We start from the raw sequence: 27,702 nt of genomic DNA, 5'->3' as shown, positions 1-27,702 counted from the left end.
CACTGCCAGGCCCCTTTCGCACCACTTCCCGCTCTGTGTTCCACAGGTCTGTGGTTTTATGAGGTCCTCTGTAGACAGGTAGCAAACTGTAGCCACACCTTTGCCAGACCACTTTCACACCACTTGCACTGGTGTCTGTGCAAGTTTGATTTCTAGGTGTGTTTGGATTGTGCGCACTGGGGTTATTGTATCCAGAAGAGTAACACCAAGTTATTGGGATGTTTGTGGCAGTTAGTTCCTATGGTGGATGTGTAGGTTGTGTATTTGTGTGAGGTCAGACTGGCCTGTTGGGTAATGTGAGGTATGTGTGGGGTATGCTGGAGAGGAGCGAGGAGCAGTAATGGTTAGTAGTTGGTACGGTGTGTTTGTTTTATTGTTGGTTCCAGAATCCAAGGAGTAGGTAGGAATCCTATCTGAAGCTTTTGTAGGATGTTACTGTTAGGAAGTACTACATTTGTTGGTGCATGAGGCTGCAAAATGGTTTGCTGCGGTTACGGTTTACAAAGATACACATGTACTTGTTTGGGGTCCTGGCGTCGCCATCTTTATAATACAGGCCACGAAAAAGCATTAAAATCCTGCAAGACCTGTTGGTTGCGTTACTTATTTTATCTACTCGACCTAAGAGAAATTAACTTGATGGCATAATATCTTTTGTATTGAAAATCCAGTGGCGGCATATGAAGAAACATTGCGCCAACAATGTTTGTGCCTTTCCAATATTCACCTCCTCCTGGACACATTGGAACACAGTTTCCTATAGACTGTTGAGAATACAAGAACTCTCCCCACCCCCCTCTCTCCTCTGCATGTTGCATACCATTAGGTGAGGCTAACATGAGTGTTATAATACATTTGGATGACAGACTTGGAGTTTTTAAGAGCTTGTTGTCTGAGATGGGGTTAAAGTAAGTCTAAAAGTGAGGGATTAATTTCCAGGTAATTGGGATTAGCATGGTGCACTGCCGATAGTTCAGAAGAGACTCTCGACCATAGGGTCGAGTAGCACTAAATGGTACTTGACTATTCTAGTGCTTGGTTGAGTGGATTTTGCAAGTTCTATTTGTAGACCAAGCGTCTGGAATGTGCCCACACTGTCTAATAATATTGAATAATTTCACTGGTTTAATTTATTATCACATATGGTTGAGCCTTTAATTTAGTATTTAATCTGGGCCGGAATAATTTATTTTGTTGCTAATCGTTTTGGGATATCTTCTCGTAATTGCTCAATTTTCATAGCTTTGTCTATGGGGTTTTGCTGGTCTTTAATAATTCCCTCAGGGCTTTTACCTGGCCCTCTGTGAAGTTTTCACTGGGGATGTCTTTGTATAGGTTTGTAAACTAGTCTGTCCATATTTTTCCTTTTTTAATAGCTCTAGCGTGTGCCTTATTTGTTTTAAACTTTCCCCATTGTCCACAGGAGTTGCTGTCGACTGTAGCTTCTAGCTGAGCCAGTTTACTTGTCATGTACTCCTTGTTGTTTTTCCTTATTCCTTATTCCTTATTGCTTTATGTTCCCTGAGTGTACAGAAATGTTTTGAGCGAAGCCGTAGGGTTCACTGGCTTCCTGTATTTTTTGTAATGATAGACTGGTTTATAAGCTTTCATTTAACCTTTTTGCAGTCTTTGCCTAACAATGTTTCCAGTTGGTCATTATGTTTTTGGGTCTCTTGCTGTCCTGCAGAATATTTTATTCACATCCCTGGCAGTTTGGATTGTGTGGGATCCTTTTTGGTTGAAGGTATTATTGGGTAAGGTCCAGGTCATATTTCTCGTATTGCTCATTGAAATCAGATATTTACTCCCCCTCTTCAATTCAGTGCAGTTAGGGGGTGTGGGGGACTAAGTTGTGAAGGTTCTTTGGAGGGGGTGTTCTTGTTTCGATGGCTGCTTTTGTTATATTAAACCAGTTGGAAATGGTGTGGGAGTGTAAATTGCTTTTTGGCAATAAAAGCCATTGATTTCCAAGGGGGCTAGGTTAGTGATCGAATAATCAGTTACCCTGCTGCCCTGAGTTGTATTGAAGGAAACTGCCTAAAGTTATCCCCTTCTCTCCTCCCATTCCGGATCTGCAGACATACTCTTGTACAGGCTTCATTGTGTCTTTCTGTTTGGCTTAGTGGTGTTGCCATAGCAATGTTTGTGTGTTAATACTGATAAGGTGTATGCCCTGAGAATGTGTTTGTCGCCTTGGTTTGAGATAAAATCCAGGTCCTCCTTGGTTTGAAATGAAGCCCAGGTCTGGACCTGTACGTTCATTCGTATATTCCCCCTATTCAAAATCATTTTCCCCTTTCAGATTGAATCCTGTTAGGGAGATTTTATTTTTGAAAATGTTACACTCTGTCCCGAGCCTCCCAGCACTGCTGCTGTACTCACTGGAACTTTTGTCTTTGACTTTGAAGGTGAGTGAGACATTTTTATTCTCACTCATCTCCTGCATTCACTTTTGTTTTGCGGACACTGCACCGCCTTTTTGAGGTTCCAGTGAGGGTAAACCTCTCCCCTTTGTTTTGGAACCCATATTTTCCCCATGGCAGGACCCCCACCTTATGTGGTGTGCTGCAATGGTCCCCTTTTACAAAGTTGTTTTGGATTCACTGGGTAGCCCATAGGTCTACCACTGCAGTAGGCCGCTTTTATTTTTTGACATTTTTATTAACGCATTTTTTAATTACCTGTGTTTTTACTTTTGCATTACAATCATGCATGGAGCGCTGTGGGGACTCTTTGTGTACCCTTTTATTTTTCATAAGTGGCATTTTTTAGTCTTTCCAGGCATTCTCTGAACAGGCTCCTGGCAGTTGTTACATTTTCAACATTTTTGCAGGTGCATAATTTCACGCTGCAGCTTTTGCCACGATAATACACGAACAGGACCATTTACTCAAAATGGCCTCCAAGTGTTTTAGTTCCATTTAAAGGTGGTCTGTCCTTTATTGGTTGTCCTGCTACCTTACTATTAGAGGGAGTGCCACCTTTCGTAATGAACCTTTGCAGGCTTCTTGCAAGAAGCTTGCAAAGGCTCTCCTTTGTGTGCAAGCTGGCATGAAGTGGGGAAGAGAGCGCTGTCCGCCCCAATCCACATTCCTCCAAGGCCTTTGATGTGTTTTGGCCGATTCTGTGAGGCTTGCTGTCCACTGTTGGACAGCCTCCTCCAAGTTTAAATGCTTCAAGTGTCCCTATTGGAGGACAATGGCTGCTCCCCAACCCAGATTCTGGATATAAGGAGACGAGGTGGACGCAGAGACCAAGTAGACCACTGGAGGTGTTAAGACCGGAAGAAGACGACGACCGAGGGATGCCGGAGGACTACTGCAAAATCCAGCATTGGCTCAGCCAATACCATTGCATCACGAACCCCAACCTAATTGACAGGAAAGAGTTATGCAAGGTGCCTTCTAACCTCAGACTGGTGGGAACAACTAGTCTGTCTTAATGGAAGTACTGCATACCATACATTCCAAAAATGTTTTTATCAGACATGTAATTTTTGAATCTGTTTAAATCACCCCTTCAAAAAGATGTTTAATGAATTCTGTAAATAAAAGACTGTGGGAAACATCAGGGGACCATCAATGCTCAACTCCAAGCAATTATATTTTAAGTACAAAAAAGGTAAAGCATGTATATTATACAATCCACGCCAAATCCATTAGTGAGATATTCGGTAAACAATGAGCTCCAGTGGCCAACAAAGGCTAGAGCAAGCGTTTCTTGAGTCATTCGCTCAATCCAATCTGTAGAGCCAGTGCAACAAAGACTGTAATGTTCCACAAGGTCTCTTGAAGAATACAACAAGTATTTCAACTTGACGTTTTTCGGTCGAATGACCTTCAGGTGCATATGAGACTGAGAAGTAATATAAAATGTGCACTTTAGATGACTTTGAATAAGACCACAAAGCTTCACCCTAATGGTTAGGATAACAACTTGAAATACCTGCTTAAGTAAGAGCACGCACTGCTATAAAATCTTTCCACATGTCCTTGCTGGAAGAGAAGACAAGGGAGCTCAATATTCTTGATACTCGTCAAACTTACTCGGGTAAGACAAACAGTATGGTAAAATATATTAATCCAATGAAAATATAATTACTGGATAAGGAATCTGTCCCAGGAAAAACCTTGGGCATTAAGAACCTATGTACAAAGCCAATTCTTGAAAGACTCAGTTTGCTTGATTGTTTCAAGTTGAATTTTCACATGCAGCCAAATTGTTATGGGTATCGGCCCTTATATTTTTTATTTTATTGTTTAAAGCGTGGACCTAGGTTGGGAGCAGCGGAGCGCTGTGCAGTAGGGTAGCCGGCATTTGTGCTGGCATCTTTTAACAGTAGCACAGAACTGTGGGGTCTGTGCGTTGGTATGTGCATCCATTATAGTTAGTCCTTGGTCTGGAGTTGTTGAAAGAGCCATGTTTTGAGATATTTGGGAAATTGGAGAATTGTGGGGGCATTCCGAGCCGACACCGGGATCGAGTTTCAGAGGGAGGGTGCATGAGGGAGCTTAGCTGTCAGGTTCACTGGTGTGCTACTCATGACTGCTTTGTAGATGATACGTGCAGTCTTGAATAGTATCCTGGCATGGAGTGGAAGCCAATGTAGTTTGGGGGTAATTCGGTCAAATTTCCGTGCTCCCGTAATAAGACGTGCTGCAGCATGGTGGATTGCTGTTAGGGGAGTGTTACGCTCACCTGTATTCCACAGGGGCGTCGAACGAAGCTGGACTGCTGCGGTCTCCACCAGTGTGACTTGTAGCGAAGTGATGATCGACTGCACTTGCCCCCTCAGTTTTGTCTGCCTGGCCCGCAGGAATATTTTCCTAAAAGCAGTAAAGGAGATTAGCCACACGTGGTAGAGAGGTTACACTAACTCTAGTTTCCCTGAAAACTTCCAGTATTCCCCTTCATAAAGTCTCACCTTGTTGTTTGGAAGGATGAACTCTCCATCCTGCGTGGAGTGTAGGGGCGCGTAGAAGTTCATTTAATCCACTGATCCGAAGGTATTTGGCAGAGTTCCAGACAACAATGACTCAGAGATAAGTAGTGTGTAAACCGAATGTATAGTTCTTTTAGAGTTCAAATGTCTGTTAATTCACTCTTGCTCCTTTCATACCTTTTCCCTTGCAGCGTGATCCAAGGAGTGAGTTTGCCTCAATGGATGAAGGTAGCGTTTAGGTAAGAGTCAGTTTGTACCAAGCACTGTCATAAGTAATATTGTTCCAAATTTAATTAACCAATAGTTCTCTATCTTCTTTGCAGGTGCGGCACCTTGCCGAAAATGTCTCACGTAGGATAGTGACCAGCGCTGCCTCGAGCGGTAAAATTCCAAGTAAGTATCTTGCGGTAAGTAAAAGAATGTATTTGGCGGAATCCCGCTTACCTTTTGTTTGTTCTTGTTTTTTCAGATGCTGATGTTTCGGGCGGCGATTCAACGGGTGCTGCGCCGGGTCGTGGAGATGCTCCGAAGACAGGTGAGTATGGCGCGGCGCTGCAGCTGGCAGTGCGACGCGGTTTATTTTAATGTCTTTTTTCTTTATCCACAGGTGCGGCTGCTCCAGGAAAAGATGACCAAATGGAAATCTCCTTTTTCTAACCTTCTCTTCTTCTTCCCTTTTCTATAGGATCGGCTCCGGACATAAGACGGGTGTGGCTGTAGACTGGATGCTGGACTGCAGACACGGTGAGCGTTACGCTGCTAAAATGCAGAATAACGCGAAGCGTGTGCTGCTCTTCGGGCGTGGTTTAAATAGCATCAAAAAAGTAGTTCCCAGGTAAGAAGTTCCAGTAAAACACCCAAGCAGCAAAATAGTTCCTAAAGGAAAGTAGTCCCTTCATGGCCTCATGATGGCCAGTACATGAGTTCTTTGCAGGATGACCTGCATAGTTTAAAGTTGGCAATATGAGCCCATATAGCCCCTAGGCGGGGTTTTGGGAATTCCTGTCTTCTTGAGTGCCTGTTCCCTGGACAGATGGACCTGTTCCGGATGTCTGGGGGCAGAGCCAAATGAGCAGCTGGAAGCCCTGTCAGGAGAGCATTTCTCCCCATCGATGTGAGACCACAAGAGACTGCACTATGGTCTGGAAGTCTTGCAGGCGGGATGAAGGATTTGATTTTTGAGAGTAGAGATTCTGAGACAGGCTATTTAGGCCTTCTTGTCTGTGTTTCCGGAAGGACAGATGGCTGTCAATGGTGAAGCTTAAGGATTTTGCTGAGTCTGAGAGTTGTGGATCAAACCCTTCTTCCATTGTTGGACAAGTTCTTTTGGCGGGCGGACTGATGAGGACCAATTCAGTCTTGGATGGGTTTAGTTTGAGGTAAGCAGTCGACATCCAGGACTGGAGGATAGAAAGTTAATCAGAGATGAATGATGGCCTGCGCGCTATTTACTCTCATATACAACAGAGTATCGTCTGCGTGGTGGTGGATGGCTATAGTGGGATCTTTGAGGAGTGTGCCCAAAGGCTCCATGTAAAGGTTAAAAAGGTTTGGTGAGAGGAAAGAGCCTTGGGGGACTCTGCAGGAGACCTGGCGTCAGTTAGAATGCAACATGTTCATCTGGACAGCTTGGTGTCTTCATGAGAGGTAGGAGGTAAACCAATTCAAGACTGTGCCAGAGAATCCCATCCTGTCAGCAAGGAGGGAGAGAAGGATACAGTGGTCGACGGTGTCGAAGGCAGCCGAGAGGTCAAGGAGGACGAGGAGGTATGAGTCTCCCTTATCCATGATTTGGAGAGCATCATCCACCACTCAGGTGGTGGCTGTCTCAATGCTACACTTTGGGCAGAACCCTGACTGATAGTCATTTAGGAGGTGTAGTATCTTGGAATCTTTTTCCAAGATTTGGCCAATAAACTGGAGGTTTGTAATGGGCCTGTAGTTGGCAAGGTCGTCTGGATCTAGAGTTGGTTTTTTCAAAAGCTGTCATATGAGACTAGTCTTGAGGGTGTCCTGGAATTATTCTTCTACGAGGGAGGCATTGATGATTCTGGGGAGTACATTGAGTGCCGGGCCTGTCAGTTGTTTAATGATGGAGGCCGGAATTATATTGTTGGAGTAAGAAGTAGGTTTGAGGGAGGAATTCATTTTTAAGAGGTCCGGGGGATAGAGCGGGGCATCGTGTGTGCTGGTGTGCAGGGGATGCTGATGCTGTGAGAGGTTGATTTGATGTTCTCTCTGATTTTTGTCTTTTTTTTTTCAATACAAAATGTATTGATTCTGTCGCATTTTTCCTTGAGTTGATGGTACCTCGGGTCGGGTGTTTATTTGGTATAATACTTTGCCCCTCTTATGGGGATGTTGCAATGGTGGTGGAGTAGTAACGGCTTTGGCCTCGGTAATCACAATCCTATGGTTTGCGTGCAGAGATTTGAGGTTGGTGAGATGTCCTGAGTTATGGTTGATCTGACTTCTAATGTCCGCATTATCACTGCTCTGATACTGAACCGGCAGCATTTGACACCGGTTGACCACTCCTTTCTTCCAGACCATTTAGCGGAAGCTGGCATTGGCAGTGGTGATTGGCCGGTTTGTCTGCTAGATTCATCATACCCAATCCAATCACTGACTAGTTTTCTTTGGCCCTTTTGCCTCTGTTGTGGGATCCCTCAGGGGTCTGCTCTCCCGACTTCTTTGGAATCTCTACCTCAAATCCTTGGCACAGCTTATCCATGATCATTGGCTAAATTTCTACTCCTGTGCAGAGGACACATAGATTCTGGTCAGACTTGATCTGATCTGGGATCCAACAAGTCTGGTTTTGTGTAGTGCTCATCAGCCATTGACCATTGATTGCCCCCCACTAGCTCAAATTGAATGCGGTGTGCAGTCATAATGTCGACATCAATAATGTCGACAGTCAAAATGTCGACAAATTAATGTCGAAAAACAATAATGTCGACAAACAAAAATGTCGACATTTTTCGATATTTTTTCGAAATTTAACTTAGTGTATGCATAAATAAATAAATATATATGATGTGGTGAGTATGAGGGGTGGTTGGGGGGGTGTGGGGGGGTGGCAGGGGGGTGTTGGGTGAAGGGGGGGTTGGGGGGGACCCCCCCATAGTAAATACAATTTTTATTTATTTAATTATTGAATAAATAAATAATTGGTATGTGTTGAGTATGAGGGGTGAAAGGGTGGTTGGGGGGGTGTTGGGGGGGTGGCAGGGGGGTGTTGGGTGAGGGGGGGTTGGGGGGGACCCCCCCCATAGTAAATGATCCTTTTTTAGTTTATTTATTTATTGAATAAATAAATAAATAAATAATTGGTATGTGTTGAGTGTGAGGGGTGAAAGGGTGGTTGGGGGGTGTGGGGGGGGGTGGCAGGGGGGTGTTGGGTGAGGGGGGGTTGGGGGGGACCCCCCCATAGTAAATGATCCTTTTTTAGTTTATTTATTTATTGAATAAATAAATAAATGGTATGTGCTGAGTGTGAGGGGTGAAAGGGTGGTTGGGGGGTGTGGGGGGGGGTGGCAGGGGGGTGTTGGGTGAGGTGTTGATAGTTTTAAGGGTTTATAGTCATAATGTCAAAAAAAGTCGACATTTTTTTTTCGAAAAAATGACTTTTTACATTATAAGTATAGGATGTCGACATTATTATTTTCGACATTTTTTTTTCGACATTTTTGTCTGTCGACATTTTTTTTTCGACATTATGACTATAAACCATTGAATGCTAGCAAAACTGAAGTGATGGTCATGGGAGGAGACGAAGGTCTCTGGGGAACAGATTGGTGGCCCCCTAGAATAGGTGGTACCTATGGCTGTCGCATCAGTCTGCAATCTCTGCTCCCATTAGTAAAAGGTGTCCTGTAGTAGTTTCCTACACGTATATCTGCTTGGGTGTGTATTGTGGGAACTCCCTCTAATTGGGTCTCTCAGGCTTAATGTTTCCTTCCCAGTAATCCGCTCAACCAAATCCTCAGCTGGCCTTGCTTTAGGGCAAGCTGTGGTACTAATGTTGCCTCTATTCATGCTACTCTTCATTGGTTACCAATTCACTAGAGAATCATTTTAAAATGCTCTGTTCACTGACCCTATCATGGTGCTGGTCCTCTTTTTCTTCAAACCAAACTTCCCACAGTATCCCTGGACGGTCTCATTGCTAGTCAAGCTCACATCTCTTAATTGTCGCCTGCTGCATTATGCCTGACTCGGCAGGTGGGCTTTTGCTGTTCTGCGCAGTGCCCTATAATCTGATTCTTCTTACCATACAGAGTGAAGCAAGCTAGTTTGCGTTCTGTTGTCTTCTAAAAACGAAACATTTGTTCCCTCATCTTTCGGGGAACCCATATAGCACTAGGATAACCATAGTGAAATGGAGTTCTATAATCCCCTCAATACAATACAATTTTGGTATTTAAAGAACTATCTTGTGTGCAGATTGGGTGCAACCTAGTTCTGCTGCACCCATTTTGCCATTTTACGTTAGTCCATAATGTAGAATGAACGGGTCAGGGTACATCTGCAGCATGAGCAAGTACCAACACTTAAAAAATAAATTCTTATGAATTAAAAGTCTGGGATACAGCTACATCACACTCTTAATACATCTAAACTGAATGCTTGACTATAAGTCTTGTATGAAGACTTACATGTACACACATTTGGACATCTGGTGGAAGCATTTCTGGTTTACCAACCCTTGATTATTTGTAGATTTGAATGCTGACATGCGCTTTAATACTTTCCTTGCGTATCGGTTACTCTTGTCTAAGGTTAAGTGAACACATGTAGCAATGCACGAGGCAAGAGGGAATGACAGACTGCTTACAAAGGATGATTGATGTCATTTCATGAATTTGGGGAGGCACACATTGCTCTTACTCTGTGGGTACTTGCCATGCAACCAGAAAACTGTCGCTCTCTACTGGACACCTAGGACAAAAAACAACTTCAGGCAAAAACACATGGAGAATGTGCCTCTGCACACTAAACCAAAAAGGAATCCAGGAAGGTGACTGTTTCAAACTGGTCTTGGCCATATATTAGATTGGCCTGTCCTTTATGCTCAAAAAATCACCCTACTGTTGCTGTATGCATTTACAGTTATATTGTATGTTTCTGGGATGTATAGAATGCACTGCTGCTCTTTGCGTGGTCTCCAGGAGCTGCTTTGAAGGATCTTCAACAAAGGTGGCTGGTAAGGTTAAGCAGGGGTCTGCAGCCTTTGGCTCTCCAGATGTTTCAGACTACAATTCCCATGATATCTGGCTATTGACTATGCTGGTTAGGGATGATGAGAGTTGTAGTCCAAAACATCTAGATAACTAAAAGTCGCAGACCCCTGCGTAGGGGAATGAGAGGGAAGATGCAAGATTACTTTGCTATTGCGTTGGTGTATGCAGACTGGAAGTACCATGAGCTCTGAAAGCAGGTCTGTTAGTAAGGGTTTTGTCAGGCACAGAGGTGTTTGTTTCCTGAGGGGAACCTAATTTCCCATTGTTTTGGAATGCATTGGCCCAGGGTTGTGGTATGTTACTTTGTAGTAGACGGATAGTGTTTTGTTTTTTGAAGTCTGATAAGAATCTTTAGCATACTGTGTGGAGGTGCTGTATTTGGTTTGCGTTTAGTCATTTGAGCTCAGGACTTTGAAGATTTTAGTGCTAGTATTGGATGTTAGTGTTCGAGAATTAGTAAAGGGCCCAGTAGGCCGTTAAGAACATCTGTCTGGTAAGTCAGTGACAGATTGTCAGGATGGTGAAGTCCATTTATACCTAAGAAGATCTATTAGAATCAGATCATTGGCGTAGGCCAACCAAGTTATCGTTTTCTCTGAGTTTAGGTCTCGCAAGTGATATAGCCTCTATTGCTTCGTGTAAATCGGCTAAGTAGAGATTAAAAAGACAGGGAGCCAACATGTTATGTTATTAACATTTGTAAAGCGCGCGTTCGCCCAAAGGCATCATGGCGCTGGAAGGAAGCTACCCAGTCGGAGAAGACCAGTGGAGTGGTCAGGCTTAGAACAGGTTGGTTTTCAACGCTCTTCTGAATCCGAGATGGTTAACAGTGGCCCTAAGAGGTTCAGGGAGGCTGTTCCAAAGTATGGTCGCGGTAACGGAGAAGGTTCTACCACCGAGCCTTGCCCGGTTAAACCTAGGGACAGTAAGCAGGTTAGAAGTAGCAGAGCGGAGGTCCCGGTCCGGACAATATCGGGTGAATTTAAGCTGCAAAAATTCAGCACCCTGACCGTGAATAGCCCGGTGAACAATACACAGAGATTTAAACTGAATTCGTTGGTTCACCGGGAGCCAATGCAGTTGGCGAAGCACTGGTGTAATGTGGGCACCGTAAGGGGAGCCAGTAGCCAGCCTAGCAGCCAGGTTCTGCATACGCTGAAGGCGATATATAAGGCCGATAGGTTGAGACAAATAGAGCGAATTGCAATAGTCCAGTCGTGTGAGGACTAACGCGACTACCACAGGGGGGCGGAGGGCTACCAGGATCAAGGGCATGACCCTCTTAAGGATTCTGATCTGGTGGTGAGTGGACTGGCACACGGCCGCAACCTGGTTAGACATTGACAAAGAAGCGGAGAGGATAACTCCTAAATTCTTGACTTTGCTAACTGGGTTGGGTAAGCGGACCCAAGGCAGCGGGCCAGAAAGCAGGGGTCCACAGGGACGGGTTGGGGGGGCAGCCTACCAACAGTACCTCCGTTATATCACCATTTAACTTTAGCCAATTCTGGTCCATCCAGATCCTGACTGCCCTAAGGCAGTCGTGGAGGCATACAGAGGTCTCTGATTGATCCTGGTCCAGACGGATCAGGATTTGGGTATCATCTGCATATGAGTAGCAGTTTAACCCATAGGAGCGGATGAGACAAATCAGGGCCCAGATGTAGATGTTAAACAGAATTGGCGATAGAGAGGATCCCTGAGGGACACCACAAGTGAGAAAGCAAGAAGGGGAGAGAAACGGTGGCATAGCGAGGGTCTGAGTGCGATCCGAAAGAAACAAAGTAAACCAGGCAAGAACAGCACCGGATATCCCAGTCTGTGAGAAGCGAGAGAGAAGAATGGAGTGGTCTACCGTGTCGAATGCGGCAGAGAGATCTAACAGGATCAGGGCCCCAACTCCGCCAGCATCGACAAATCTGGACATGTCGTCCTGCACCGAGACCAGGACACTTTCCGTACCTCTCCCAGGCCTAAAACCCGCCTGGGCATGATTAAATATTTTGGAAGATTCCAAAAAAGAGGACAGAAGCGGTGTGACCAGTGATTCCAACAGTTTGGACAGAAACGGAAGCAGAGAAATAGGGCGGAAATTAGCCGGGATAGTGGGATCAAGAGAAGGCTTTTTAAGGAGGGCAATAACCCTAGCAGATTTCAGTTCTGGGGGAACAAATCCCGACTGACACGAGTTGTTTATTGCCAATGTGATCTCAGTCAGAATATCAGGAGCAATAACCTTCATAGTAGAGGCTGGGATGGAGTCCTCGGGAGATGATGATTTAATCTTCAAAATGGCTGTCAAGACCTCTGCCTCGGTGAATGGAGGGAAAGAGGACCAACTAGCCAAGGTATCAGTAGAGGGCACAAAGCTGGGGGTTTCAGGAGGCAATATCGCAAGAGATTTAGCAATGTTTGCTCGTATAGCATCAATTTTGGTGGTAAAAAAGGAGGCCAGGTCATTGCACAGTTCCTGAGAGGGCTTAACCATAGAGGTCAGGGTCTCCGAAGAGGATAACGAATGCACAATGGAAAAGAAAGTTTTTGGTTTGCACAGAGCGTGTTCAATTTTGTGGGCAAAGAAGGAGGATTTTGCCAGTTTAACGCTCGCCAGGTATGTGGACAGTTTGCGTTTATATATATCTCTGAGCTCTGGGTTATAACCAGAACGCCATTTCCGTTCAGCTTGTCTAAGTTGGAGGTGAGCCCTGTGCATCCCTGTGTCAGCCCCCGAATAGTGGGAATTTTTTTCGAGACCACTCCTTCACTATTTAATTTGCAAGTGAGAGCCTTCTTGCAGGCATCTACTAAGATGCAATAATGGCATTTGAATTCCCCACTTTTCCAAAGTCTTTCCATAATAAGTTGCGGTTTACTGTGTCAAAGACTTGACTAAAATCAATCATTGCCACATACAACGGAATTCCATCCTTTGGCAAAACCTTTTACCTTAGCGATGTCAATATGAAACCACCTAAAGTAGTGTTCATGCCTCCTCGGAAGCCGACTTGAAATCTTTGCATTTGTCAGATTTTAGCAATCCATACTTCTAATTCCTTCAAGATTAATCTTGCAAATATTTTTGAGTCGGCGGCCAGAAGGGCGATGAGGCTATAATTTATTGGGTTGTTCTTATCACCTTTTTTGTAAATTGGTATATTAGTAGCCAATCTCCATGAAGGGAGAATGTTCTTGCAGCACAAGATGTTGTCGAATATAATAGTCAGAATCACCGGCCAGATCTTAATCTTGGATTAACAAACATAATTGCTAAATCCATTATGTCCAGGGACTCTTGACTTTGATGCCTTAAATAGTGCAGTTTCAATGTCTTTAATGGAAAAATGCAAATTCCACTCTGATGTGACGGGATCCCTCTGACGGGACCCCTCGAACACTCTATTAGACTATATAAGGTTTTAAAGTGGGTTTCCCAGACTTGGCCACTAATCGTATTACGCTGCAGATTATCTTGGGAGTGATCCAATTGATTAATAAGAGCCCAGAAATTGCAAGTATTTTTCATTACAATTATCACCATCACCATCCATTTGTAATAGGAGGCATTTATGAGCTTTAACCCAATTCCGATATTCTTGCTTCAGTTTATGTACTCCTCTCACTTTGTCCTTCACATTCATATTGGATTTTATTAATTTCCTCCACTTTTGACGAAATAGCTTTTTCCTAAATTGGAAATCTATGTTAAAGTTTAATTCCTGACTTCACAGGTGGTAGCCAGGTGGTTTTGGTTCTTTCATGAGTAAGGATCTTATCCATAGTTGCGTGGTCTTTCATAGCCCAACTTCTCAAAGCCTCTTTAATAGTTGTTTGGTTAATCATGTTCATAGCTTTTGAGATCTCTAGGAGAATGAGGGGCTGATGTAATGTTGGCGTATATGTTGATTTGAAGATTGTCCCAAATGGATAGGAGAGCTCATTCTGCTCCTACCACTGGTCTAAAAACCTACTTATGAGTGCTCTAGAATGCAATTTGGCTCAATATGTTACAGAATTTGAAAGTTAATATATCTTTCCTGAATTTTAGCTGAGCATGGGACATTGGAAATTGGTTGATACTCTGTGGGGTCGTCCAGGTTTCCATTGGTGGATTTGTGGGATGGTTTAATGTAGGCGGTCTTAGTCATGAAACTATTGTACTTTCCAGTGAGAAGTTTGCTTTCACTCTAGAAATGGGCTAAAGTTTCCTTGCTCTTGATGTCAGTCGATATGTCTGAGTTACATGGTTCTGTTGGTGAACCTGCTTAGTTGCTTTCTTTCCCAAGCTCAGAGAAATCTATTTCAGAAATGGTCTTGAAATCAAGCATTGCAGTTGTTGGTGGGGTTTTGGTGTGAAAAATAATGTTCCTGTCAATAAGTTAACAGTCTGGTTCTCTGACTGATTTTGACCTGTTTGTGAAATGTTTGAAGATGTCATTGCATAGTTCGAGGATGTAGGGGTTTTGTGACAATGTCGCGATTCTCATTTCCTTGATGATTTTCCCCCGCAGGGTGCATGTTTTGATGCATTTGATGTAGTGTAGTTTCTTGGTCTTCAATACTGTTCCCTTCTTGTGCCGGATCTGTTGCTAGTATGCTGTTTTGTAGTGCTGGTTGTAGGGCTTCCTACATGTCTGTTCTAGATTCTGGTTGGTTTTCTTTGGGGTTCAAAGTTGCGGAGAAAATCCCCTTTCTTTTAGTTTTTCCTGTGATAATAGGGTGACCATAGGTGTGAGGCTGTCCAGGGCTTTCGTAATCCACCTGTGGAGCACCTCTGGTTGTGCCTCAGGGAGCCGATGACTCAATGGTGCAGGGATTGGTTTGGTGACATCGATTGCAGTTGGAAATTCGTCTGGATTGAGATTTTTCCAACTTCTCCTCTCACCGGTGGCAAGTCCATTGTGAGCAGGCAGCAAGAATATTGCTATGTTAATCACAAATGGTACTCTGAGGTGGTCACTCTAGAGAATGCGGATAGGTTGTGCTATAGTCGGCTGGCCTTCTTTGCAGAACATTGTCCATTGTCACAGTATCTTGCCCATTGCTCATCTGTTTAATGTGAAAACTGGCCCTTCAGCAGAACAGTGATTTTTGGTGAAGTTTCATTTAATTCTACAAATGACTAGATTTTAGTTGCTGGTGTTCCCCCATGAGGTTTGGGACTGATTTGGAGAGCCTTTCTGTGATGGTGGCATTGCAAGTGGAATGTCTGTACAAATGCAGGAAAGATGGATTAGTCTGGTGGTTAAGCTCTTTGTCGATGAGGAGGGATTTGCCGTCTGGAATGTCTGTAGGTGGGGCTGCTAACATCATGAGATACTTCTTATGTGACCCGCCTTCTCTGTTGGCCTGGTGGAATTTAGTATTGGTTAGGAGGGTTTCATGTGCTACTGCCTTTTATATTAGTCACATAGCCATGGTTCTGTGAGGAGTACTGTGTCTGCTCCTCCTTGGCTATGGGTCTCCGTTCTGTGCTTGGACATAAAGCAAATGCTGATCAGGTTGCAGTTTATCCTGTTCTGTGCTGCGGAGTCCTATTCTGATGCAGTTTGTTGTAATGCATAGACCTGCCATCTGAGTTTCTCTTACTAAAGGAGTTCCTATTAGGGAGATTGTTGCACATCCCTGTGGCGAGGGCTGCGTAATCATGTAACCCAATGGTGAACAGTGTCTCACTCAAAAGGAAAGAGTAGACTCTCCAGTGGTAGCTGTAGTAGAGCAGTGCGGCTTAACTTCAGGATGGAGGACGGCTAGTAGGAAAGAACTGCTAATCCCAATAGATGTCACGGAAGAATAAATTGCATTGGTATAATTGATGTATTCACAAAAAGATGAGTATTTTACCCTGTCCTGTCAGCATAACTGAGCACAATATCCTATTTGTTTATTTATTTTTTGCCAGATTTAATCGCGTTAAAAGAGGCTCATCCCATACAATTCACTGATAACATTTTTACACACAACTTTTATTCATTGTTAAGATGACGATGACATTTCTTTCCCCCTGAAAACCATATTGTACAAGAAGTGTCAAAATGTGATTTAAAGCGCATCAGTGTTAGTAACCAGAAAGTGCAAGTGCTTCAAAGTGTATTGCAAGTTAACATGTAACCACTCAAAAGGAAGAACCCTAGACTGGCTTCTCACACTCAACTCTCTAATCACCATTGACTCCATCCTCCCAGTCAATTGGTTAGACCACTATGTAATTAACTTCACCATAGATAATGCCAGTACAGAGCACATCACCCCTAAAAAACCAGAAACATTCGAAACTAGAAATATCAAAAAACTCTCCTCCGACAAACTCACTCCAGTCCTGAGTGCTGACCTTGCGCCCTTACGGTTCTAGGCACCAACAACCCCTCCTATCTAGCAGAACAATACCAACAATGTCTTACCCAAACTATTGACCTACTTGCTCCCATCACCACCAAAACCCGTAGACCTGACAAACGTTCCTGTTTTTGGTTTAATGAGGAAGTTGTAGCCTTAAGACGCACAAAAAAATCACTTGAACACCTCCATAAGAAAAAAAGAATACCCCAGAATCGGCACTAGCCTTCGCTGAAGCCAACAAAACATATACATCAGCAATAATCACTCAAAAAGCCAATGCCTTCAACCTCCGCATGCGTCCTCCGACAGCAAAGAACTGTTTACCATCCTTAGAGAGCTCGAAAACCCCTGTCAAACTTCAGCACCTTCTAACACTAGCAACGACTGGTGCACCACTATACAAAACGCACTCTCATCTAAAATTCTCCTACTGCAAAATAAAATCGATAATAAAAAAACGCTCCTAGCTGACAAAACTCCACCCACCATATCAACGACTACATCAAATGCCACTATTGGCCCCAATTTCAATTTACACCAGTGTCTAAAAAAGAAGTATTTGACACCATAATGAAACTCAAAAGCTTCCAACTGTAAAGAAGACCAATTCCCCTCCCATCTAGTGAAACTCTGTGCCCCCACCCTCGCACCCATAATTACCGAATTCATCAATGCCTCTTTCCTCACAAACACAGTCCCCACCAGTATCAAAAAGGCTTGGGTGACACCACTCCTAAAAAAACCATCCCTGGACCCTTCAATACCCACTAATTACCGACCTATTACAACGGTCCCATTTCTCCTAAAAATAATTGACAAAATAGCCTACTGCCAAATTCAGAACCATTTGGAACAACATCAACTATTAGGAGACCGCCAGTCAGGATTCCGTCCCAACCATAGTACAGAGACAGCCCTCCTTGATCTGAAGATCCAAATGGATGCCACTAAAGAAGTAGGTCAACTCTGTCTGCTGATGCTCCTGGACCTCTCAGCGGCCTTCGATCTGGTTGACCACGACAAACTCTGCAACACTCTAGCAAATAACTTCAACCTAGCTCAGAGCGCTACCAACTGGATCAAATCATTCTTGGCTGATAGGACTTCCAGAGTGTCCATCGGCAAAGAATCAGCAGACCCAGTGCCTGTCCCTGCAGGTGTGCCGCAAGGTTCCTGCCTATCCCCCACTCTGTATAATGCCTACACCAAGCTATTATTTGCAGCATTGGATGCCATGGGTGTCATCTATACTAACTTCGCCGATGACACCCAAATCCTCATTCCTCTCTCAGGCAATCATGAACAAGACTCCCTCCTGGTTAACCAAATCTACTCACTCATCCTAAACTGGATGGCTAATAAGAGCCTTTGTCTCAACTACGATAAAACGGAGCTCCTCATACTAGGCTCCCAGCAAAATCAACACCCTTGAGCCCGCCTTCAAATCATTCACCATCGATGGAACCACAATCCCTGTTCTTAAACAAGTCAAGACCCTTGGCGTCTACTTAGACGCAACACTATCCATGTCTAAACAAGTAAACACATTAGCCTCGTCCACTTCCTACACCTCCAAACTCATCTCCCTCAGCCGTAAATTCCTCTCAGCCAAAAATTGTGTTACTCTAGCCAGAGCACTCATACTGTCTAAGCTATACTATTGTAATATCCTCTTCCTGGGCACGTCCAAAGCCAACTTAGCCAAACTCCAACTCATGCAGAACAAAGCCCTCAGAGCAGCCTTAGGAATCAAAAAATCTGAACATATATCTAACACCAGAAGAGACCACCACTGGCTCCCCATCCAAGCCAGAATTATATTTAAAACCCTGAGCATCACCCACAAATGCAGGGCTAACAAAGCTCCCAAATATCTCAACAATACAGTCACGATGAAGCCCCAGACTAGACTTCTCAGGTCCAACAAAAAAGCATACCTTGAAACCCCCAGATACAAAAGAGAGAAAGCAGGGGGTAGTAGCTTCAAAACACTGGCACCTAGACACCGGAATGCGCTACCTACCCACATTATGAACAAAACCTCCTTCCCTAAATTCAAAAGCTTCCTGAAGACTTGGCTTTTCGATGGGTTCTAACTGAACTAGAGCACTAATCCGCTCCAATTAACTGTACATATCTGACTGCTTTGCATATTATTGTATATTATTGATTGCCTTGCATATTATTGTATGTTATTGACTGCTATTCCTGTGTACCTCTGTGTACTTTCTAAGATTGCATTCTCCCATTGTCTGTAACTACGCCGTGATACCCCCGGGTCTGGGCGTATAACAAATGTAATGTAATAAAATAAAAATAAATAAAATAAAGTAGCCATTATTCATTAGGAGGAAACTTGAGTATCATAGTCACTATTCAGGCATAAACACCATTTTTGTTCTTTCGTAGCCCCGTATATCACACAGATATTATTTCAGAAATGTCGCTGGTATGGTGGCTTGTTAATCAGAAAATGCCACAAGATCATCTTAACAGTCTTATGGACCCAGCTTTCACTCAGAGGTATCCCATTACTCTGGAGAAGATGTGTAGTAGTTTGAACCACAAAGGAACCACAAGGTTTACAAGTGTGTGATCCTCTAGGCAGATTTCTCCTTGCTCCTTTAACTTGATGGATGTCTACTAGGTCTTAGATACTCATGCAATACCTATCCCATATTAACTAAGTTCGGCTCCTAATCCATCTTGGGTATTAACAACAGTTCTGTGGTTCTACTGTCATCTTTAGCTTCAATATCTGTGTTGCATCCAACATGGATGGGGCAACATGGCTTTCCTGGAAAGAGAGCAGTCTTCGAGACATTGCTACTTGGTTGTGGTTTCTGGGTCAAGGGAAGAGATTGCCAGTTCCTCTTTCTCCCCCCTAGTCTCTTGAAGATTGATTGATGAGATTTGCCATCAGCATAGCTCTTGGAAGAAATCAATTTCCAGCAGAGCTACTTCACAATGCCTTTTGGAGCTGCAGTCTTCTGTCCTGCTTCAAGCCTCTTCTCCAGATTAGAAATGGTGAGGCTGCAGACACCCAATAACTGTGGGCTGCAACAATTAGATTTCATCTGCTTCTCAGGTGTGGGTTTCAGACCTTGAATCCCAGAAAACATTAACAAGCGGGCCCGATGTGGTTCTGGCAACTGCAGTCCTTGCTCTCCATGGCAATCAGCAGCCATGACCATCATGTGTGTCAACATTTGTATCCCACTCAATCTCTTTTAAGAAAGGACTAGCTTTCGGGCTCAATTCTGGATTTACATATTGATTCTGATATGAAGGCTGTGGTTCTGGTATGGAGACCACTGGGATAAAGCAGGCTGTACCCCACTGTAACCATTCACAAATGTTTCCACCAACTAGTGAGGTCCACACAAACTGTTTGAAGAGACTTGCACAGAAATCGCGATGCTTTTGGGGATCCCTATACAGAGAAGCTTAGGATAGCGTAGGTGCCAATTCAGGATTTGTCCCAGACAAAGCCTTTGCTTAGGACTCATTGAGGAATTGTCAGGTAAACTAGGTCAGTGAAAATAAAAAAACACTTGTGCCACAGTAATATGATGGAACATTTTGATCTCGCACTCCATGTATGCATTATGGTGCATCGTAGCGTCTTGGGGAAAGATGGTAATAATTAAACTATAACAATTCTATACTTATATAGCAACTGTATAGTTTTCACCTTCAGAATTGCTCAAAACTGTGGAGTCCATCACTACCTTGTGTCACTATTTGGCTTGTCATATTGGGATCCTCTGTGATCTTGCATTAATATTCTCATTATTTTGACTAGGTCAGGGGCCAGACCCTTTCAAAGGGGCTTAGGCCCTCCCCCCGCCTGTTGTAGGGGCCCTGCCAGGGCAGTTGTGGGAGCCAGTCCTACCCCAGAGGCGGGGTGCACGAGGTGGGAGGGCCCCAGTCTCTGACTCTCCTAATGCCACTCCCTTATGTGATAAACCGCAACGCCATGCAGCCTACCTTCTGGCCAGCTCTCACACTGTACAGTGATTGCTACCTTCAATCACCAACCTGGCACACAATACATTGCCACGCCAGATAGAAATAAACTGATTGTGACAGAATTGCATGGAGTGTAAACCTGTGTGGCGAGTGCAGACTTTTCCCTTCCAGCCTGTGGAATGTGGTGATAACCAAAAAGGGGGTAAACGCATGCAGGCCTTTTTGTAATCTCCCATGTAGAAATCCAAGCACCTGGAGAAAAAAGGCAAGCTAGTTTGGCCCCAAATAGCAGGTGGCTGCAACAACACTGGGATCCTGTGGAGGACTGATTTGAGACTGGCTGGACTATAGGAGCCCAGCCAGAGAGTGTAGATGAAAGGTTTTTGGGTGGGGGCAAGGGCTGGGTTGAAGGACAAAAAGACCAGGCAGTGGAGAGAAGTGTTGCCAAGATTGTTGCAGTGGTGTGGGAAAGTGTGGAGGTAAGGTGTGTGTGTGTGTGTGATATACCAATTAGAGTAGTATAGTGTGGATGAAAAAGGGGGTGCAATGGGAGAATGTGTGTGTGAATGTTTGAGATATGGAATGGAGTATGTAAGTATAAGAGAAGGGGTGAAGTTAGCAATGTGTATGAAGGTGGAAGTAAACTGAGAGTGAGACGAATGGGGTGGCCGAAAGGATGTAGAAATAATAGCAGCGGGTGGATTATAAGTGGAAGAACATGGTAGCGGGGTGAGGAAAAGTGTGTAAGGGAAGGAGGAGTTTAGGAGGAGTAGCAGAACGTTAGACCGGGGAGAGATGAGACGCCAGCAAGATCAAGGGTAGGAGAAGAGTTCCGAGAGCAAGAGGGGTAGTGGAGAAGGCAAGCAGAGAGCAGAAAAGGTCAGTAAACTGTGAGAGGCGGGTGAGCTGAGAATTCCTTTTTGTTTCATCAAAGCACCAAGAAAAACTTGGAGCACATTTACCTTTTAGTAAATCCAATGTGGCAGCGAGATAGAGAAGACCAAAACATTTAGGATCTCCATTAGATTGCGTTAGACCTAGATGGTAGACCGGGGAGAGATGAGACGCCAGCAAGATCAAGGGTAGGAGAAGAGTTCCGAGAGCAAGAGGGGTAGTGGAGAAGGCAAGCAGAGAGCAGAAAAGGTCAGTAAACTGTGAGAGGCGGGTGAGCTGAGAATTCCTTTTTGTTTCATCAAAGCACCAAGAAAAACTTGGAGCACATTTACCTTTTAGTAAATCCAATGTGGCAGCGAGATAGAGAAGACCAAAACATTTAGGATCTCCATTAGATTGCGTTAGACCTAGATGGTAGGGAGTACTGTGCATTAGATTTCTGTGGTGGAAACTGTTTTAGGGTGTAGACGCCTGGTCTAGGCTGGAGGGAACCCAATGGAAGGTTGAGCTTCGAGAAGGGGTACCCCTTGGTCCAGGTTCACCAGAGCCTTACAACAAGCCTGTACTGAAAGCCTGTACTGAAAGCATGGTGACCGCATCTTCCTTGTCTGTGGATTAAGGCTATCAGTGACATTTTCAATATTGCGTTACCATTTAGTTGTTCAAAGATCTTTTCTTGTTTGTGGTACCAATATCTTTTCCAATCGTAAATGTTTTAATATGAAAGTAATTTTGTCTTTTACCCATTTGGTCATCGTGTGAGCACTCATGAGTTGTACATGCAAGACCAGCTGGTTTTCTTCACCAAGAGACTGAAGAAGACGGATGATAACCTCATGTCAGAAAACTGAGTATTCTCCATCTCTCCCTCACTCAGGCTCTTCAGGAGGCTTATCGGGTGTTAAAACCTGGAGGACGCTTTCTTTGTCTGGAGTTCAGCAGTGTGAGCAATCCTCTTGTTTCCAGGTTAGTTTTAACTTCAAAACTTTAAAGGTATTTTATGTTAGAGAGTCTTGGATACCCATTTATGTGATGTGCTGAGCACATGCTTCAAAGATTGTTCACCAAAGGGGTGAAGTGAACGGTTACAGCAACTTTAAAGGTCACATACCATGTTGGCCTTTCTGAATGATCTAGTGCTGTTTTGTAGTTGTAGCCTCGTACTTGAAACCTCGGATATAGGAAGTGGACACACTGCCTTCAGGTGTTTTTCTTTTTTCTTTTAAAGAAGAGGAAGAACCCCAGTGTAGCAGGTGGATGGTCTATGGCACACAGGGACAATCTCATCATTCTTGTCCCACCTTACCTGTCTCTCTTGTCCCCTATTGTCCTAACATCTGAGGACCGCTCAGGTGTTTCACCACCGGAGGAAGGAGCATAGGACAGGAATGCAGGGTAGTGGGAAGGCGAGGGACGGGATGAAAAGGGTTGCAACTCACTTGAATACACATAATTTAGACAGTCACTTTATAGACAGGAAACCAACACAAACGAAACACCACTTCACATCCTTACCAGTCACTCTTTTGTTATATAGTCTCTGGCTTTGGCAAGGAGGAATTATGGGCAAAGCCCCTCTCAATAGACCATGGGGTTTTTGACTCTTAACTGAAATTCTGTTCCTAATACCTTTGACTGTATTAATCAGTCTGTAGTTTTCTAATATACATTTCTGGCATAAGCCCCTGCAGACTGGAGGTTCTGTGAAAAATCTGTTGAACAGTTCAAGAGAAAAGGAAAAAGCTGTTCTCTGCCTAATTCCATTCATTTCATTGTCGCCAGACCAAACTTCTTTGTATTCCCCATTATCTGGGACAACATTGTGAAGAGGTCCCACTGGAAAGGCAACATCTTCCATCTCAAAGTAGTGCCCTGATGCTCCCAGGCATCTCCTGAAAGAGGTTGAAAAGCATTGTTGTGATCCCCTCCCATGATCGAGTAAACCGTGAAATAGGTGGTCAGTATGGTGCAGCAAGGCAACTGCATTGAACTAATTGGACAGCCAAGTGATCTCCGACCACACCACAGGAGACTGCTGGCCCATCTTCTGCATGACGAAGTAGAAATATTCCCCCAAATGGGGCCCATCACAGTTACCAAACAGGAATAAAACCAAGGTATCTACTTTCCCAGTACCAAAGAAGACCTGATAATGAGTCAAATGTTAGACCTCACCAAGCAAACAAACCATAAAAACTCAGAATGGCAACACAAGAATGAACACTGTTGTTAAAAAGGGGAACTTTTATGACAACGTTAGACATGAGAGATACATACTTTTATTTCCATGCACCATGGTCATCAAAAGCATCTCTGGTTCAAGTTTAAAAAAAAAAAGAAAATACAGATTCAAAGTGCTTCTTTTTAGAATTACTTGCGAGCCACGTGTGCAGTGGAGAAACTTTGCTGAAAATGTTGGGGGGGACATGACCTCTGAAAAAAAAGTGCCTCATTCAAATGAATGGGGACAAAATAGTGTGCCCTGAAAGTTGGGGGGGACAAACACCCCCGTACCCCCTAACATTACACCCATACACGTGTGAGCAAAGGTGTTGGCGGTAGTCGCAACACAGTTGCACAGAGAACAAATCCCAGAGTTTGTATAGCTATTCCTAGCTTCCTGCCGCCCAAACAGTTGTATGGGCATAATGTTATAAACCCCTGCCTGACTATGATCAGTGGTGGTCTGGTCAGGCAACCCCCCTAAACCGCTACTCCCAATTCTTAGCAGGGTTGGAATTATTAAGAACTTTGGGACCTTATCTTCGGTTTTCTTGAGGGTGTTCTGTTTTCTGCCAATTTACTTACCGGTTTCCAACTGGTTCTAAATTGTTATTTGCTCAGTTTCTCACTTGCCTTAGTATACAAAGTTGCTTAAAGTGTTGCTCTTAACCCTTAAAACAGTTATGTATTTGTCATCAATGTTAAATGTTGGTGTTCTGTTCCCAAACGTGAATGTACATCTGTATATTATAGTAGGTGTGTGACAATACTTACCTGAAGTTTTCATTACTTAGAGTGTACTCAAAAGCCTAACAAATAACTGTATATTTGTGTCTAGCTAACTTGAATTATTGGAGTGCTCTGTGTGTTGCATTGCATCCCTAAACCTCCTGAGTGTATCAGTTTCTGATATCTTGAAGCTGGATGGCCCAGGCACCACAGGACAGTGACCACCACAGGCCCCACGACAACAGGAGGCACCCAGGACTCGAGTGAGATATGCAGCAGCTACTAATACCCCAATCAGCGGACAGCAAGCAACACTTGTGACGATGAAGAAGACTCTGCTCCAGGAAGAACTCTCTTCGTGTTGGGAGAGCAGCAGCTGCAGAAGGTCGGATGGTCGGCCACATGTAGACAATTTTCAGAGTGCTGATAATCCTAGGGGATGATCCGTTTCCCCATAAACGTGAACAAAAAGCAAGGGAAGTAAAACTGAGGGTTTTACTAGCCTCCAAAAAGTAAGATCTTGAAGCAGACCATAGTAAAAAGACAGTGTCGCATTTAATTTGTATGGGATAAAAGCAGTCAAAATTACATTCAGAATGGGGACTGATGCACTGAAGATGGCCTAGATTAAGCTGGTCAACCCACAGTATCGTTCTGTGACTCTTTGAAGGCTTCTGAGGGTAGGATCCACGTGCAGGGGTCCGGACTGGTTGGTCCCACTAGCTCATGGGTCAAATCGCAGAGGATTTTCATGAGATTAGTGCAAAGACACCAAGCTTCATCGGGACTTGGCTGGAAGCAATGCTGGTTGGATCCCATGATCGTCTTCAGGTATTCAACGAGCTGGCTCTCTACGTAGGGGTTCTAGCTTCAAAAAACAAACTGCGTAACAGCGGCAGGACTCTTATTTTGATCCCAGATCTATCTGGAGTCTCCACAGCCCACCAATTTCAAGGATCTGCATCAATCAAACTGGCAAGCGCTGTCCAATCATGGACAGCCTCCTGCCCCACACTTGCCCAGCAACAGACATCCACTTTCTGGAGTGTGGATTGGGACAAGAGAGTCCCAGCCCCCACATTAGACCAGATGTTCACACTGCAGCTTTGCCCAGGAAATTCTAAGTTTTGTCCAGTTAAGGGTTAACCTATATGGCATGTCCTGACTTGAGAAGGTAAAGGAAGATGGCCAATGGACAAGATTGCTAAAGGGCAGTGCGAAAACAGTGTGGCATGGCCGATATACTCACTCAAAATAGCATTATATGTTTAAAATGCAAAAGTGCACCTGATAAAAATGTAAAATGCAGTAGAAAAAAACTGTTAAAAGTAATGTTACAAAATAAAACAGATATCAAGTACCCCTGTAACACTTAACTGTAAAAGGGGACAGTACCCCTGCACTGGTAGCCATATGGGCTGCCCAGCACCTCAAATAGAGATGAGTTGAGCAAGGAAAGGAAAGCAAAGCAAAAAGGCTTTTCTTAACTTCAAAACCAGTACACGTTCAGATCCTAGCAGAAGGTTAGTGGAGGTTCCATGGATGTCAATGTAGGGAAAGCTACACAAAGAAACTCTTTCCAATAGACCTGCACCCCTAGTGAAGCTACACATAAATACAAGCTGCCATCTTCCTATATTCAATGTAGGGTGATTATACTCTTCCCTTGGGCACAAATATGGTGCTTAAGTGCCCCTGGGCCTGGCAGCCTTCTGGCTAACGCAGGACCATATAGTTGTGCAATAATGTTGCTGTCGTTTTACAGCCCTACTGATCAGCAGTCTACCAACCACTCATGTGCTCTAAACACAGGCAAATGCTACCAACCAAAAAATGAATGGGATTTAAAATACATGAATAAGAATTATTGTTATTACTGTCTGATCTGAGCGGAACAGTATGTTCAAAGTTTATCTTTTAATTTGCATCATTAATAGTTGCAAAGGAGTATGGATTACAAAATGATGGCTGCTTCGTATTCAAATATATTTTTATTCACCTAAATATATGCACCTGTTGTGAACAGGAAATGTGCTTACTCTCTAAGGAAATTACTCCAAACTTGAAAAAAAGTAGAGATAAAATGCCACTAGTACACCCACAATCTTTTCAGGATCCCAGGGGCTATCTACATTGCAGTTGGGCTTCGGAAAGTGGTTGACAGGAATTTTAAACCAAACCCACTGCTGCTAAAGTGGTCATGTTACACTGGGAATATTAGGATTTTCAGGTGGAAACATGGTTTCTCTCTGCTAATGCTCTGTGTATTATTCCCCAACAAAGATGTGGCTGCATAAGCAATTATGTAAATTGTATTCCTCTGAAACGAGGCAGCCTGGGGAATACAGCAACAGTGGCGTGATATTTTTCTAGTGGCGTTCTCTTTTAATGTTGTGGGTAACCACACTTATGAAATGAAATTCTATTTTATTTATATTGCGCTCGTACACAAGTGTACACTTATGCATATTCTTGTTCTTTTTTTGTACACCGCCAGGCTTTATGATCTGTACAGTTTTCAGGTGATACCAGTGTTGGGAGAGGTGGTTGCTGGAGATTGGAAGTCGTACCAGTACCTTGTGGAAAGTATCCGACGCTTTCCAGCACAGGTATGTTATGTTTTTGTCCAAGATGTGGCACTTGTAGCAACAGACCGTGGATTTTTCTTGAGCCAAGGCTGGGGTGCAAGGCCATCTTCTGACTCACTGCCATGTACGCGTGCGATTGTGCACATCTAATGAAAGTGATGGGTTTGGGGTTCTCTGTAGCTGTCATTTGGTTTGGGGTGGGAAGTATGTAACCACCTGTAGCTGCTAATTCCAATGCAGCTGTCGGTCTCCTGGAAACACTGTTGTAGGTTTGCTCACTACTATATCGTCCCTCTTGGAATCTTATGCAAGGTCGACATTTCAAAATATTGTATTTTATGGGGGGCGGGAGGGAGGGGCGGTCTAGAGCCCGAGCAAGATGGCCACCGGATGATGAACACATGATGCACCTTCTAGATGTCGAAATATATTTTGATAATGACACCCTGAACACTAAGCGCTATATATATATATATATATATATATATATATATATGTATATATATATATATAACAAATCATTATTAAATCATTATCATTAGCACGAAGATCTTCACCGAGGTGACAGGCCGCAATAGTCTGCTATTGGCTACCAGCTTTCATCCAACATGGACAAATGACAGCGTGGCTTTGAGCCAATTCATGGTGATATCGCCGCAACATCTCCAGCATAGATGAGTATAGGCGACAGGCAAATATTTTGAAGCACACATTCCTGGAAAGGAACTACAAGGATCTGATCCAAGGGATATTAGAGAAGGTTGAGCTCACA

At 43.9% G+C, this 27,702-nt stretch overlaps 1 protein-coding gene across 3 annotated transcripts in view; it reads left to right on the top strand.

Annotated features, from left to right (window-relative positions):
- Positions 1-27,702, top strand: part of COQ5 (coenzyme Q5, methyltransferase) — a 371,634-nt gene that overhangs the window by 264,171 nt on the left and 79,761 nt on the right. For all 3 annotated transcript variants that reach the window (XM_069619771.1, XM_069619773.1, XM_069619772.1), the window contains exons 5-6: positions 22,268-22,356; positions 26,840-26,951. In XM_069619771.1, the coding sequence (XP_069475872.1) occupies positions 22,268-22,356; positions 26,840-26,951 (201 nt within the window). The remainder of the gene's footprint in view (positions 1-22,267; positions 22,357-26,839; positions 26,952-27,702) is intronic.

This window comes from Ambystoma mexicanum, chromosome 10, assembly GCF_040938575.1.
Source record: "Ambystoma mexicanum isolate Mex_15411 chromosome 10, UKY_AmexF1_1, whole genome shotgun sequence".
Classification (NCBI taxonomy): Eukaryota; Metazoa; Chordata; class Amphibia; order Caudata; family Ambystomatidae; genus Ambystoma; species Ambystoma mexicanum.
The sequence above is the reverse complement of the archived record's forward strand: the minus strand, read 5'-3'. Positions and strand labels throughout refer to the sequence as shown.